The 17,285-nt window shown below is 41.5% G+C and overlaps 1 protein-coding gene across 1 annotated transcript in view; it reads left to right on the forward strand.

Annotated features, from left to right (window-relative positions):
• The window catches only part of LOC103267969 (catenin alpha-2-like), a 275,900-nt gene that overhangs the window by 245,391 nt on the left and 13,224 nt on the right, over nucleotides 1-17,285 (forward strand). The window contains exon 3 of the mRNA XM_008065528.2: nucleotides 9,295-9,461. Coding sequence (XP_008063719.2) covers nucleotides 9,295-9,461 — 167 coding nt within the window. The remainder of the gene's footprint in view (nucleotides 1-9,294; nucleotides 9,462-17,285) is intronic.

Genomic DNA, 17,285 nt, shown 5'->3' on the forward strand with positions numbered 1-17,285 from the left:
TAATCATCACTTACTGACATTTCTAGTACTTTTGCATACGGAACATATCTCGATAGGGTGGAAATTGCATTGGAACAGACTTAATTACCTACCGCGACAAAGAACACTGGGTCTGACCAAATGAGGACATGCGATAGCCTTTGGAGCTGCTCAGGTCACTGAAGCAGGGCTATAATAGGGCTGTGTAGCTGTGTTGGGATTTTGTTAGGTGAAGGAGTTTTGATTTGCTGCTGCCATGTAGTGCTTGGTCAGTCTCACAGCCACTGTGGGACTGTGAGCAGTCCGCACCAGCCGCCTGACCTCCTGCTGGCCACTGTCCACTTGGGTATCTGGATCTTCATAGGTGAGATGAGAAGGAAGTTCTGAAGGGTGGCTGAGGAGGTCCCATCCAGATCAGAAATTCTCCAGCCTCACGATCACTTCAGAGACAGTGGCCCCATCAGAATTCTGTCATTTTGCATCTAATTTCTTATTTTCTTGGGGTGCTTCTTTGAAAAAAAAAATGATAAAAGAGATATGGAGCCCACCACCCTTGATAAATGACAAATGAACAAACAGCTTTCTCATTTTATAATAATTAAGTGGTTTAGATGTGGTTTGTGCGATAGGATTTCTTTTTTAATATAAGCAGATAAAGCTTTCCTCTGAATAACACATATTTGGGCCACAATATCTTGTTTTTTGATAACAGGGCCTCACCTGTGTTAAGCACCACTATAGATGCTCAGTGCTTGAAGTGTCCACAGGGCGAACCTGATTTTAACGCAGATTCTGCTTGAGAAAATAGCAAGATTTCATCATCCTGAGCCTCAGAGAAAAATTCTGATTGTCGATTGTTGACCTTTTCCCCAGTTATGGATTTGAGTCATAACCACCCTGGGGTGAAATGCATGCATCACTCTCTCATACTCTTGATTGTTTCCCAAAAAAGTTGTAAGACTTTTCCTTCTTGCTAGCCAATGCCTATGTAACAAAACAAGGGAGAAACAAAGGAGTGGCTACATTCACCAGCACCTGCCTTTATTGTCAAATGTTAAAATTTCCTTGCTGCTTTCTGAACTCGTAGATCCAACAAAAAGAAAACACCAAAAAATAAAACAGGAAGAACATGTTCCAATTACTATTTCTCTGCAGAACTAATAGCATTGGGAGTTTCATCTGCCTTTCTCCCCGCTTCAGTATCAATTCAAATTAGTTCCAATGTCAAGTGCCAGGCAGGTCGTCCTTTCCCTCTCCTGACAGCATGTGTTGAGTGAATACACCTTGTTGGCATATGTTAGGGGTTAGGAGTAAAGAACTCAAGGTGCTGCAATTATGGTTCCTACACTGACCGTGCTTACGGGCCACGGAAAGGGATGGAGACTCAAATATATATATGCACAGGCAGTGACAAATCGCCCTAGTATGAAACAATGGAGGGCGTTGGAGCCTGGGAATAGAGAAATCTGTTTCGGTTATCCTCCTTTCCTTCCTTCTTTCTTTCTTCTTTTGCCCTCCTCCTCCTCCTCCTCCTCCTCCTCCACCCTGTCTCTCTCTCTTTCTCTCTCCCCCTTCCCTTCACTCCCCTTCCCCTTCCTTCCTTCCTTCCTTTATTATCTCTCTTTCCCTCCTTCCCTTCATTCTCTTCCGTTCCCCTCCCTCCTTCCCTCCCTCCCTCTCTTCTTTCCTCCTTCCTGTATTCTCTGTCTCTTCCCTTCCCCCCTCCCTCCCCCCTTCCTTCCTATTGTCTCTCTCCCCTCCCTCCCTCCCTCTCTTCCTTCCTTCCTTCTTTCCTATATTCCGTGAACCAAATAAGATTGTTTACTAGTCTCCAACTCCCAATCTAGGTTCAACCTGAGATATGTAAACAGATAACTTCAAGGCAATAAAAAGAATGTTAAAGATATTTCTAAAGCACCGTTTATAAGATTGCAGACTGTAAAGCCAGACAGGTTTCAGATGCCTGCTCCACCACTTACCATCTCTGACCCTGGGCAAATACGCCTCCCTTTCTCTGTTCAGTTTCCTCAGATATGAATGGTTCCAATAAGAGTACTTGCTTGGTCAGATTCTCTTCAGCAGTAAAAACAGATGAAGCACTTTGAAAAGAACATGGCACATTGTGAGCTCTTCAAATGATACCTGTTTTTATGACAGATGAGAGAGCTGCATGTTAAAAGGCTAAGCACAAACAGACTCAGCCTAATGGGATCTTAAAGAGGAAAGAATCTTGATTCACCCTCTAGCACCATCTCCTCCCTGCTGGAAACATCCAAAGAGAGGATAGTTCTGTGTTTGCTAATGCAATTAGTTCACAGGTCTTCAGTTAAACTAACACCAGCTTAACTCAGTCTTTCAGAACATTACCCATCTTTGGATCATTCTTATCAAAGAAGCACTCTCTTATGTTTTCCGGGAAGAGGAGTCAAGAGGCATGGTGTAATGTATCCAGATCTTTTGTGCTAACATTGTAAATTTCATGGTGTTATTTACCTTGGTCATTCATGTAAAGTTTCAGTTTGCTTTATCTCAAATGAGGATACATATTTTCCCACCATGCTTTGAAAAGTAGAGAATCAGACCAGTAAGCAGCTTACAAGTATCGTGTTGCCTTACAGACTCTACAAAATAATCAAAATGATAAAATGCTCAGGGCATTTTCTACTCAATTACCATTTAAAAATTCTGTTGTGTTTTTTTCTGCACTAACTTTGCAAGTGTGTGAGTTTAGTGAGGATGCACAATTTGAGTAGCATAACTGGCCAAGGCTTTGGGAACTGTGGTCAGGTATTGTAACTCATTAATCTTGCTTTCTTCTCTTAAAAACACATTTTAGTTTCTGCACTGGATTTGTTTTTCAGGATTCTTTAAGACTTGTACTTCAAGGAAAATAAGTGTGAAAAAGGTTGTGGGGCAGGTGTAGGTTATCATCAAAGTGGAACAAACTGTGGTTTAGAGGATTGGAACTTTTTGCTCTTTTTCTCTTTTCTAAGAATTCTGGAATACAGGGAGAAATAGCGAGAGCATTAACTGTCAATATAAACCATATATTTTATGTAAGTGGAAAAAGAATAATTAGGTATTTAGACAAAGGAGAATATGAGTTACAGATATTGCATGCAAAATTGCTAATTAAAAATATAGGCAGATAGAACTTTCTAGAAAATAGCTCATCAGATGTTCCCTGGTGATTTTCCTTCATTACTGAAACTGTGGATTCTCTTTTGGTTCCTTTTAATTATCTGTATTTTGTTAGTTCTCATTAGAAGTACATATTTATTTTACAGTAAAAATGTTGACAATATCAATTACCACACAAGATATAACATACAAGGTATACTTTGAAATTTCTCTCCATACTTGGGCTTGTATGTCTTAATCTTCTATTCTGGTTGTTTCGTTGCATGCACTGTGGTTTGCATTTTTCTTCATTCTCATTCTCGCACTAGTTCCAGCTTCTGTCATTTGATCCCAGGAAACAAGTCCAGTGCTTGCCATTTCTGAAAGAGTGCAAAGAAGAGACAAGTTAAATCCTCCTCAGCATCCAGGAACACCAATAATGTTCCTACAGGAACGAGTTTTCTATTCCTTCACCCAGCACTTCCTCACCTTAGCTTTTCACCATTCTTGCTTCTCACAGTTTTGCAACAGTTTAGTTGTCACGTATTTAGAGTGCTTACGTTGCATGCTAGCCCAACCTTCAAGGGATGAGCCACAATGATAGTGTGCCATTTTGATTCTTGATCTACTTTGTATATGGCTTTTCTGTTCCTGAATCTGTCTTCTGCTTGCTGTCTTTGCATCATTCCTTGAGTTCATCTTACCTCAAGCTTATGCAAAAGTATATATCCATTCCAGTTCCTCCAGGATATCATAGGAGCCAGAACATATACTGATTTAAAAGCCAAGCACCATTTAAAAAACGATTCTGTCTTCTAACAATAAGCATTTTTATTGGGAAGATGTTTTCTGGCTTCTCATTAAAAAACACAAGAAGTGGAATCAGTTGAAATATATACTTCCAACCTATAACCAGATTACCAGTTATTCTTACTGTACTGGGGAGGATTGACATGACAGTGACAGTGTGTGTATTAATGATAATGATCACTCTATGCGAGGAAGGCATGGTGCTGGGTACTTCAAATGCATCATCTCCAATTTTAACTCTCACGGCTGTCTGTGAGGCATCTATCATTACTTCCACCTGCATTTTACAATTGAGAGGATGGAAACACAAAGGTTGACAAAGCGCCAGCTCACGTATGAGTATCCGGTAAAAGTGGGCTGGAACTAGCATACGAACCCAGGTCTTTGTGACTTTAAATGTATAATCTTTTGCATCTATGCGTTAATATAGATAAAGCTTTTAGAACAACACTTATAGGAGTACACCATACATATTAATTGTGATTTTTCTTTGGTCACTGGTTGGGTGATGTTAATGTCTCTTCTTTGCAGCATGTGGTAGTGGCTTGAGGAGATCCAGGGCTTTCCCACATAAATGCTGCTCTGAGTTATTTCTGTGATGATATATGTGAGGGTGAACAAGAGTAGGTAGAAAAGAAACAAGAAGACCTCTAGTGCCCTCTTTTTGCCGCTCTGTTCCTTCTCCAACATACACTTGCTGTTTCTTAGCTACATAGTTCAGTCTTACAAAAGAAGCAGCTCCCTGAAAAAGGAGCTAGTTTTATTGTGATAAACTTGCTTATCACTTTGTAATATAGATTTTTGTTTTGATTCCGTAATCCTAAAGCTGCAGGGATATAAGACACATTAAAACTATAGCTGATTTCAGGTGGTGTTTCCTTTGGGATCTCTAACAATACAAAATCATTTGTCTCTGCTTAAAATGAGCTTTTGGTTTTAATTAAAATGGAATGAAAGAATCTTCTATTTGTCTTAGAATAACCTCAGAATTTAACATGTGTTTTCCATGTACTGAATTACATTTTCTAATGTAGCACGCGCTTTCTCTCTCTCTCTCTCTCTCTCCCTCTCTCTCTCTCTCTCTCTCTCTCTCTCTCTCTCTCTCCCCGCCTGTCTGTTTCCATCTCTGACACCCTTTCATTGACATCTGCTAAGCTACTTCCATGGGTGCTTGCTGTGGGCCCCAGCTTGATTAGCTAAGAGCGCTACACTGGCATTTGTCACCCACTGGCTTTGAGGCATATTGATAACAAATCAGCTTCTGGATGAAGTGGTATTATACAGACCCACCTTATGAAAATCTGAACTTGAAAAATCAATTTGATTAGACATGGATCCTCAAGTAATGCATGAGCCTTCATGTGCTGGGAAGGGATATGACTGGACTCTCCTCTCCAGGCTCTCTGTTCTGGGAATAGTCCTACCTGAGTGATCTACTCTTACTCAATAGGGCTCAAAATAATTTAACCTGCAGAATTTGGTGCTTACTATGTATCTCCCTGGGTTCATGTGCAGAATAAATCTCCCTTTCCCTCAAATAAGTGGATCTATTACAACAGCAGTTGACTTATTCTTTAATACATTAAGCAAATTTGCCTGGCTTTCCTTGTGTTGACGTTCTCAATATTTTGCTGGATTTCTCTTGATGTATAGTTTTCTTTCTAGAGTGGGAAACAAGTGGCCTTCTTCTCCCTAATGCACAGATATTTTCCAATGGTTCTTTTTATTAAGGATGAGGATGGGCAAGAAGAGGGGATTTATGTAACCCTGTGACAAGGGTGGGACAGCTGGATTGAGTATATATCTCCTAACTGCAGTTTCTACCGTCAATTTTACTTAGATCTCTAGGACCATACATCTTGAAAATCCACCATTGTGCAACTGTGGTGATAAACTTTTAAGTTTCTCCTATGCTGTAGTTATATATTAAGCTATTTGCTTGTGCCTAGTCATAAAGCCTAAGTTAGTTGGCAGTATAGTATGATTATTGTAGATGGTACGTTCTTTAAAAAAAAACCAACAGCATAATATATTTTCTTACAGTCGTATTCCCCAAGTCTAAAAAGTATCACCGTGAGAGTTTAAATACCTATAACCATAACTGGGAGAATTACTTTATATTCTGATCTGCCTATAAAATGCTCTTACGGTAGATAAATTACAGGATGCACAGACTTTCAATGCCATCACTGGCTTTATATAAATGAGTTAAGTTTTGCTTAGTAGGTGAGGGGTAATTATTATTTTTTTTATAATCAATATTTTTTATTATGATATTGTGGGGTACAGTTAAGGGTTAGGTATACAAATACGTTTCGTTCAGGCACCCTTGCTGATAAGAGGTGTTTCCCCGTTCCCAGACAGATATTTACTACTGTTAATCACATCTCCCCCCCATAGTTTCTCACTACTGTCAGTCATTTTCTTATAGTATTACATTGGATGTTCAAGGTCCACTATATGAGTGAGAACATGTGATACGCGGATCTGTGTTTCTGTGAGAGGTCACTCAGTATTATAGACTCTAATTCCATCCAGGTTGCTGCGAAATTCATGATTATGTTCTTTTTTATGGCTGCGTAGTATTCCATCATGTATATGTACCACATTTTTAAAATCCAGTCCTCTTTTGATGGACAGCATGGTTGCTTCCAGGTTCTTGCTATTGTGAACAATGCTACGATAAACATTTGTGTGCAGGTATCTTTTTTATAGAGTGATTTGAGTTCTTCAGGGTATATTCCCAGTAGGGGGACTGCAGGATCATATGGGAGGTTGACATTTAGAGCTTTTAGGAATCGCCACACTGCTTTCCACAGAGGTTGCACTAGTTTACACTCCCACCAACAGTGTAGAAGTGTTCCCTTTTTGCCACACCCTCTCCAGCAGCTTTATTTTTTGAGTTGTTGATAATTGCCATTCTAACTGGAGTTAGGTGGTATCTCAGTGTGGTTTTGATTTGCATCTCCCTGATGATTAGTGAGGTTGAATATTTCTTCATGTGTCTGTTGGCTGCTCGGATGTCTTCCTTTGTGAAGTGTCTGTTCATATCTTTTGCCCATTTTATAATGGGGTTGTTTGTTTTTTTCTTTTCAGCACATTTGAATTCCTTGTAGATCCAAGAAGTTAAACCTTTGTCAGACCTGGTGTTGGCAAATACTTTTTCCAAATCTGCAGGCTGTCTCCCTGCTCTCTTGATGGTTTCTTTGGCTTTGCAGAAGCTTGTCAGTTTAATAAGGTCCCACTTGTCTATCTTCTCTCTTATGACCTGTGGGTTTCAGGTTTTGTTCAGGAATTGGATGCCAGTTCCGATTTCCATGAGGGCATTTCCTTCCTTTTCTAAGGTTCTTATGGTTTGAGGTTTTACATTTAGGTCTCTGATCCATTTGGAGTTAACCTTTGTGCATGGGGATAGATAGGGGTCCTGTTTCAATATTCTGCATGTGGTCAACCAGTTTTCCTAGCACCATTTACTGAATAGGTTCTCCTCTCCCCAGTGGTGAGTGGTGGAGGCTTTGTCAAAGGGGGGGGGGGTAATTATTATACTCTAAAAATCGAATGCATTGTTTTACCCTGAGTGAAATAATCTACCATATTAACTCTACTCTTCAAGTTTACTGATGGTTTTATACCCCGATGCAGACTCTGCTCTATGAAACTCCATTTATTTAGGCTTTCTTCCGGTTTTCACTACCCTAAGTGGATATCTACCCAGTTATATAGTATCAGTCACATCCTTGTTCATTCCCCTCTGCTTCCCATTCCTGGGGTCCCTTGGTGCAAGGATGTACCTGGCTTTCATATTGTGTCAGTTCTGCGGTCTCCACATCTAATCAGTGACTCAGGTCTGTTGTTCATTTAACACTTCTCATGAACACTCCCTTTCTCTCCAGTTTCCCTGGACTAAGCCCTCGTCACTGCTCTTAGACTAAAGCTGCATTTGCCCTATTAACTGGTTTCTCCACCCTAGTCTTGCTCCCTCCTGCTTCTTTTACGTAATGTGACTAAAATAATCTTCCAAAAATAAAAACCTGTGAGAGTCACCTCCCTCCCTGCTGAGGATACAGTCCAAACCTCTTACATGGCAAACCAGGCACCACTGCCTCGCCCCAGCCCCGTTCCTCACGGAGCTTTCCACAGATCTACAGAGCCCTGCACCAACATGGGGCTCCAGGCTTCAGAGTCTCACTCACTGTTCATGCTGCCTAAATTGCCCTTCCCACCTTTGTCTTCTGGTGAGCTCCTTTTACATGTTAGCAGTCCATTAAAATCCACAGCTTCCCCCTAATCTCACATTAAATGACAAAAATCATTCCCTCCTCTCCATTGCCTACGTTTTTTTTTTTGTTTTGTTTTTGTTTTTTTTGAGTTGGAGTCTCACTGTCACCCAGACTGGAGTACAATGGCCACTCCCGGCCACCGCAGCCTCGCCTGCTGGGCTCCAGCGATCCTTCCGCCTCAGCCTTCCAAGTAGCCGGAATTACAGGCATGCGCTACCATGCCCGGCTGATTTTTCGATTTACTATAGAGATGAGGTCTTGCTGCTCAGGCAGGTCTCAAACCCGCGCGGGCTCAGGCAATCCACTCACCTCAGCCTCCCAAAGGCGCAGGATTACAGGCTGTGCCACCGAGCCCGGCATTGCCTACATTCTTAGTCGTATATCTCGATAGCACTTAATCATAGTATTCTGATTATGCATCCACATACCTGTTTGCTCATGAGACTGTGAACGCCTAGAGACTGGGTGTTCTTAGTCATCTTTGTCATTCCAGAGCCTACTACAGAATCTGACACAAGTTTCTGATTAACAAATATTTGTTGGATCAGTTCAATTATCTTCTAAGCGTTCTTTATATTACAGAAGAGGTTTGTTTCTAAGAGGATTAAGAGGCTAGATCTTGGGTATCTCTATAGTCTGTTCTTGTCTGATTAGCTCAATTAAGAATATGATGTTAATGAGGCCGAGGTCTTAAGTTTCACTTCTCTGTGGAGCAGTTAACTTTGTACCTCATCTGTCAGCAATGTCAGCTAGTTGCCGGGTAAATATCACCAGCTCCAAGGGAAATGAAGGGGGAGGATGATTAAACTCAAGCAAATCCATCTCAACTATTAGACAAATTGAAATAGATTCCTCATTGATGTTAAAATGAAGCATGATTTCATACTGAGCGTGCAATTAGCACCTTGTTTGGTCCACAACACCTGTCCCTGTGCACTGATGCTCTTGGCTTAAAAGGCTCTCTGTAGCATTGGCCGTGGCAGTAATGCCACGGGTGGTTGGAGTTTTGCAATCTAAAGCGATAATTGTCTCCCCGCAGACCTTTGGGACTGTCCGCTTCTGAGCCTCTCACATGCCCACCTACCTCTCCATGTTTGTCTTCCAGGTGAAACGATGAGGATCGCCTCTTCTGAGTTTGCAGATGACCCATGCTCCTCGGTGAAGCGTGGCACCATGGTACGGGCAGCAAGGGCCTTGCTGTCAGCGGTGACGCGCTTACTCATCCTGGCGGACATGGCTGATGTCATGAGGCTTTTATCACATCTGAAAATTGTACGTATGTAGAACTTATCCACACTTGCTTTATGTGAGTGGCAATCGCTCAGGACCATGGGCACACAGCTCTGCCCTATCCATGCGTCATTACTCACCAGACCACTCGGTTACTCACCCTATGGTGCAACATTTTCTGAAACATATTGAAAGTATGTTCAATGATACTGTGGCTGACAATTAAGTTCATGAACTCATCCTAGAAAAAATTGCTACATACCTGATTGCTGACTATCATTGCGGTCACCCTTGAAGTACTCCCCTTGGGAAGCTATGCACTGACACCAGTGCCTAGTCCACCTGTTAAAGCGATTTTGGAATTCTTTCTGAAATGGCCATCAGAGCTGTCATATTATCCTTGATGTCCTGAATGTCATCAAAAATGTCTTCCTTTCAATATTTCCTTTATCTTCAGTTAAAGAAAAAAAGTCATTGTAAGTAGCAGGGTATTCCAATACAATTATTTGTTTACTGGCTAAAAACTCCCTCACGAACAGTGCTGTGTGAGCCGGTGTGCTGTCATGAGCAAGAGCCATGAGTTGTTGGTGAAAAGTTTAGGTCGCTTTTGCCTTTTTCATGCAGCCTTTTCGGTACTTCCAAATAGCAAACTTGGTTAACTGTTCAGTTGGTACAAATTCATAATGAACAATCCCTTTGATGTCAAAAAACATCGTTTTGACTCTTGATTTGGACTGATGGAACTCTTTTGGTTGTGGAGAATTGGCTGACTTCCACTGTGCTCTTTGATGCTTTGTTTCAGGATTGTATTGGAACACTCATTTCCAGAACATCATCTTGCCTCTCCAAAAGGTCTTAGTGATGCGGATTTTTCAGGTCAGCCTGGGCTTCGAGAGTGTCAGCTCAATGGGTCGGCCAGCCAAACCCCAGAGAGGGTAGTCAAGGGGCTGGTAAGCCTAGCCCCAGAAGTATCAACTCTAATGGGCTGGCAAGCCAAGCCCTGAGAGTATTGCTGGTATGGTGGGCTGGCAAGCCTAGTCCCTGAGGTGTCTCAGCTTTGGGGTTTCACCTTCTTCTGGCAGCTCTCCTGATTCAGCCAGCTCCAGTGATCTGCAGCTCTTTAGGTTGCAGCTCTTTAGGGTCGAGTTTCTTGTCTCAAGCCCAGGACAAATAAGGGACACGGACAGTTGGAAAGTGAAAAAGCAGGATTTATTGAGAGGAGAAGCTCCCAGAGTGGGAGAGGACCCAAAGGGGTTGTCTGTCTGGGGCCGAAAACCTGGGGCTTATATAGCCCTAAGTCCAAGCCAGTTGGCTAGCCCTAGCTGTGAACTTTGCTGTTCTGATTGGTCAGTATTAAGGTAGGGACCTAATGGTGAACTGATTGGTTGCTTTTCAATCCCAGCAGTGAGGAATTTAGCTCTAGCTTGAGAAGCTTGCAGGAGCTTGTTTACCAACGCTGAGCCTGAGAGGCCTGCCAGGAGTTCACTACATTGTTACCAAAGGACTCGCCTGTCTGTCTGCCTAGCCTTTCTCTAGCTGTCTCCTGTCTCATTAGCAAACGTCATTTCTTTTTTGTTTTTGTTCATTGGCGAGCTCTTTCAGGACTATTTTTGCAAACATCTTTCTCATGCCATGATTTTCAGTTAAGTTTTTTCTTGTTTCTGTATTGATGTTTATTGGTCTGCTATGCTTCTTACAGTCAGCTGACGATTGCGATGCACAAATTTGATAAATTTTTACAATGTTCTCATCAGTTCTGCTCCTTACTGGTTATTCTGATCTCGCTTCATCAATGATGCTTTCTCTCCTCTCAGAAAAATGTGGAATCTTTTTGTACATGGCTGTTTTCTTCATGGTATTATCCCCATAAACTTGGACTAACATGTCCCTGACTTCACTTTCACTCTTGCCAAGTTTAACAAGACATTTAATATTTGTTTGCTGCTCTAATTCAAGCTTCGACATTTAGCGAGGGTACACAAAAAACACGCAAACAATAATGAATGCCATTCAGGAAGACACCGACACATGTAGACACAAACACAGCTGTGAGACACTGATATCCCAAGGTTATGAAACCTTACCGCGTTGTTTGTACAGTGCTGCCAATATAAGCACACAGTGGCAAGCTTGCAAGCTTAATTATCAGAACTTGTGTATTCAAAAAGTAATAAGAGACTCACAAATTGTTTTCCTTCCCTCAGAACTCAGTTTGGATTCTTTCTTACTTCCTGGAGTACATAATATTGCATTATTTTAGGCTACAGAGCCTGGATGTGGTACATCTCACCTGTCTTTCCTGTCTCCAAAGTCAGAGCAGTGTTGGTCCACATGATGGTTCAGGCTAGGGCCAGCACTTCTGGGTAGCTAACCACCTGTGTCACCTTGGTATGGATCATGTGTTGAATATAGTTTGTCATTGGCTCTAGCCTTTCTGTAGATACTGGACTTTGAACCTATAGTCTGGCAATAAAAAGAGACCCATCCACACTGCCCATGGCCAAGATCAATCTCATTGCACCAAGCCTGGCATCCAGCATATCAGGATTGGGTTGCTGGGCACATACTTGCCCCATTTATCCATAAAACCCCCTTAGTTGTGCCTTGCTTGCCATGGTTCCTTTTAATTCTTTTGTTTCCTGGTAGAGAGGATGATTAAGTTCAAGCAAATCCATCTCAACAATTAGACAAATTAGTTGGTCACAAATTTTACTGGAACCTCCCTAGTCCTTGACAGCAGGTCCTTTTCTATTTTTCTCTTTGCTGAATGGTATTTAACTGCATTCAGGGTGGTTCAACCTTTTCAACAAAGAAGATGTAATTCAATTGCTTAGGAATATGTCCTCTGCTCAGAAAATCTGCATACCACGCCCTCAGCTAAAGATGCTTCCTGGATATTGGTGCCAACCCTGGCACCAACCCTGATCTCAGGGTCCTCAGATGATGAGATGTGAGCCATCTGCTTTTCTTTTTGGAGAGCCAGCCAGTTACTGGCTTGGCTCCCCCAACCTTGGAAATTTCTGGCTTATCATGTTTTCCATCAGTCAGTCCTCAAGGTCATATTTTCTTTGTTAGTGAAGTAGAGGTCAGGTGAGATAGAAGATGAATAATGAGAGTCTGCTTTCACCTCCCTTTTGAGTTCAGATTTGTCCCATAGAGGAGATCAAGAAATTACTTGAATCCTAATTATTCTGTCAACAAATCTTGGCCGGTGTCTTTTATCCAAGCAGGCCCCAAAAAAGTGGCCAAGTTTTCCGAGGTATGAATACATTCTGCAGTATTATGAGAGGCCTCAAATTCCAACACCTGCAGCCTGAACTCCAAGGTCAAAGTCAAAAAGGAGGTACATTTCTTTACGGCTTCTATGCAGGTTTTTGAGGAGCCAAGGGACCCAAAGCAGACATGCTTGGGAGCTTTTCCTACGTTTCGTTTTTTGTTTTGTTTTGTTTTTCGCCAGAGAAGAGTCCCTGAAAAGCCAGAAAAGGCTCTTGAAAACTGATTGAAGTGAGTGATTTGAGGAGGGACTTCACCTATTTTCGGGGATGTGAAGGGGCAGCAGAGTATTCGATTAACTCTTTGGCGCTGGAGTCAGACTGACTAGATTTAATCTTGATTTGGCATCCACTTTCCCGTTGTGCTGAAACCTACCAGGCAACCCTCCTTACATCTTGGACACCTCATCTTTTAAAGTGGAGTTAATGGCAGTGAGTCCTCAGGGTTGGGGGAGGTCGAACTTGGGAGAAAATTCCCATGAGGCACTTATTCTAAAGTGATGGGTGGATGGCAGCTGCCTAGCAACTGTAAGATCCTTGGACCAACTTGTCGGCTGCAGGGCCGGCTGTCATTCCATCCCCGTCTCTGTTCTATTCATCTTTTAGGATACAAATACCCCTGTTCTCAAGCATGTTGGAGAAAAGGTTTTGTTATCTTTCCCTTACAGCCTGCTCAGCTCTCAAAGGCCACTATTTTAGAAAAGTCTTTCCCCCGTTGGACAATCTTCTTTTTCCCCCCAGCTGAGGGAGAATAGGACTAAACCCAAAGAAATTAACCTTTCATCTCTGTCATTGTTCGCTGCTCTGCTCAGCGACTGTCAGGAAGTGATGACTGGCTCAATATCCTCCCTGAACAGCCCACACTCGGAAGATATAATCCATTCGGGCACATGATGCTGTGTGTGGCACCAGTTGCTGTCTGTGGTCCTGCCTCTCTACCCACCTGTTTTGACCGGTGCTGTGGGATGATCAGACCCCAGCAGCCGATTGTAATATGAAGTCAATTGCATCCTCTTCTCCTCACATCCGAGGAAGGGAAGTTTTTTAAAAAAGGGGGTTTAGCACAAAATCACAGAAAGGTCAACCTGGCAATATTAAGTAGTCCTGTCAGATTGTCAGTAGTAAAATTAAAAATGATTGTAGACTAAATAACACATTTGTTCTACTTAGAGTGCAGAGTCTGTGGTGAGCAGCGGTGGTGGAAGGTTGCTATCTTGTGGAGTCAGGAAGGAACTACAATATCTGGTGCCCGTCGCCGAATTGCTTAGGTTGTGGCCTGTGTCACACACTGTTTGGATTCAGATGAATCAGAGTTTCATCCCATGAGACTACTGCCCTAACCCCTAAAAAAGACAGTGCATCAACAACAATTCATTACAAATGCTCATAGTACATAATTCTGCTCTGTAGTATGTTTTATACTGTAGAATCACATCCTCTTATGAATGGTGAAGTACTATATTGTCTCTTGTGTGTGTGTGTGTGTGTCTGTGTGTGTATGCAGAGAGTGCCAAAAAAAGTATACATATTTTAAGAAAGGAAAAAATTGTATTAAAATTGTAATACCATTCTGCCTGTCCCACGGTGACACTAGTGTTCATTTGAGTAATGCCATCTTTTGAGTAACCGTCATACTACACATTGCTACCGTAACTCAACTTTGAAAGTAATACCTCATTGCTTTTAAAATGTGTATACATTTTTGGCACTCCCGGTGTTTGTGTGTGTGCGTGTGTGCGTGTGTGCATGTGTGTGTGTGTGTGTGTGTGTGTGTGTGTGTGTGTGTGTGTGGCGAGAGAGAGAGAGATGCAGAGAGAGAGAGAGAATCTACTTTAGTGCCCAGGTTGAAGTACAGGAGTGTGATCATAGGTCACTGCAACCTTGAACTCCTGGGCTCAAGCGATTATCCCACCTCAGCCTCCTGAGTAGTTAGGTCTATAGGTGTGCACCACCATGTCTGGCTAATTTTTTAAATTTTTTAAGGAGTTGGGGGTCTCATTTTGTTGCCCAGGCTGGTCTCCACCTCCTGGGTTGAAGCAGTCCTCCTGCCTCAGCCTCCCAAAGTGCTGGGATTACAGGTGTAAGCCACGTTACCTGGCCTAATTACTTGTTTTTAAACTCAGGATGAAGACCATCGCACATATTTTTAAATGTTTTGATGGAGCAAGTTAGAAATATCTACATCTTTCTCAAGGGTTTTTCTAAATAAATAATAAATTTCTTTACGATAGGAATGTTAAAATATATATGAGGAAAAAAAATGACAGGAGCTTTCTTAAAAGCAGTGAGTCCGATGTTCTGTTGATTCAGATTATATAATACCCTACAGTGAGTCCTGCAGCTTCCTGCCATGTTCACTGCTACATATCTATTTTACCTTTTAGCATGTCACATAGTAGTTTACTTTTTATCTTTTAGGCATATATCAAATTTTTATTTGTGTTCTTTTCAGATATTAATTTTCCTCATCTCTGAGAAACTTGTAGGGACATAGAGGGAATTCCCTTTTTTATCAGACATCAATATTCTTGTTTTTAAATCAATAGCTTGCCAAGTGGATGAAGGATAGTCAATTTATTTTCCTAAAACACCTACCTTCACTCTCTGCCTCTAGACCTCAATATGTAATTGTTGGCAAATTGCATAATTATGAGCAAATGCCATTCAGCCTCTGAAAATGAGTAAAGAATTAAGATTCCTGCAGGGTCGTGCATTTTGGCAGTGTATATGTCTTTACATTCTGCTACCTTATGATTATATTTTGAAACTTAGGTTTGTATGGCTATCAAGAAATCCTTCTCATATAGCATGTAGATATTTTAGTTGTCCAAATTATGCTATTTGTTCTATCATGCAGGTTTTTATGAGTACTTTAATATTAAATTCTTCCTGGGTATATTATATTAAAGATTCACATGATTGCAGAGGCTTTTGTTGCTGCTGTATTTCAAGAGGACAAGGAAGAAACAGTGGGTGGCATGTAGGTCCAAAGCCAGGTTAGCACCCAAGTGGGAATTTGATATTTCCAAGCAAAGCTAGAGTGATCATTTATGCATCAGCACCATTAAAAAAAAAAACTGAATTATAATCACTTTTATTGCTGAAGTTGCTAGTGAATGATTTCCTAGCTAGACACCTACAATATCCTGTATCACTTGAGATTGTCACTGTATTAGTTGACATGTGGCACCCCAGGGATTGAAAGGAATCCTGCATTTCAGTCAGTGATCATGAAGAGGGATATTTATTTTCCCTGGGCTCTGAATTAATATAATCAGATTATATTGTCAATTATTAGCGTGAGTGATAGCATGACACACAAACTCCTCTAGACATGTGCATGTCAGAGAAAACAATCACTTTTTTTTTCTATCCTCGGACTAGGTCCTTGAATAGTGATGTTCTCTATTCCCTGAGAATTTCTCTCTAGAAAATGGAATTGCAAAGTCGAAAACAGTAACTCCTTAGTCAACTTCTTGGGGAAATCAGATTTTCCTAGTGGCTACCAGAGGTCAGATCTAATTCACTGCCCCATTGATGAGACATGGTGGTCTTAACACTGTCTGTGCTTTTTGTGACATTAGTGCCAAAGAGTCTTGTCCAACCTCAGTAACTTATTATTTCTCAATAGTCGATGGTCCTGAAGTTCTGACATGGCTTGTGTGTTGGAGTGACAATAGTTAGTTGGTATAAAATAGCCTTGTCTCTGATTATAAATGTAAAAAATACAGCCCAAGTTCTTAGCATATCTTTTCGATCAGAGCTATCATGGAGGTAGCTTCATGAAGCTGGATTGTTCATAATTTCCTTATTCTGTTATACATTCAAGAAATACTATTGGGTGTGGGTGCTTACTATATGCAAAGCATTGTGCCAAGATATATTACTTCAAGGGTAGTAAGACTCAGTTCCTGCCTTCAAAACCTTATAGGCTAGTGGGGAAGACATTAGGATGTTAGAAAAGAATACAATGCATGTTGGGGAAGGGTGCATATTGCAGTAGTTTTACGTGGAAGGAGAATATAATTAGAATGCTTTCTGTTGTAAGTAACAGAAAACCTGATTCAAGCCAATTTTTTTTAAAGCGAATATATTGGCTCACCAAACTAACAGTCCCGAGGTAGCAGCTTCAGGCAAGGCTTGATCAAGGTGCAAAAATGTGAGAAAGAGCAAGTTTTTCTCTCCTTTTCTTCACCAAAGACTTTGTTCTCTGCAGGCCCTTTTCTCATGGTCTCTAAATGGCTGACAATCATCCGCAGGGCTACAAGCTCCTAGACTAAAGATAACACAAAAGAGAAATTCTCTTCCTTAATCGCTCAAACAAAAGTACCACGATCTTATTAGTTGAACAGAGAATGTTTAATGGAAAGGATTCTGAGCTCTCATTGCAGGTTGATGTAATAAGGGATTGGTTTGTAAGCGGTACGGGGGGCTCTGAGGAATACAGGACTGGCAAATAGGCAGAGAAACTGGGATAGAGCACTCTTGAGAGCTTCCCCCCCCCCCACACACACACACACTGACCAGGACTGAGATTCAGATGTCAGAAGTCATGGCCCTAGATCGCTTGATGAGAGAGGTCACTGAGGTGTCA

Source organism: Carlito syrichta, unplaced genomic scaffold, assembly GCF_000164805.1.
Source record: "Carlito syrichta isolate Samal-C Ts95f unplaced genomic scaffold, Tarsius_syrichta-2.0.1 Scaffold308648, whole genome shotgun sequence".
NCBI classification, from domain to species: domain Eukaryota; kingdom Metazoa; phylum Chordata; class Mammalia; order Primates; family Tarsiidae; genus Carlito; species Carlito syrichta.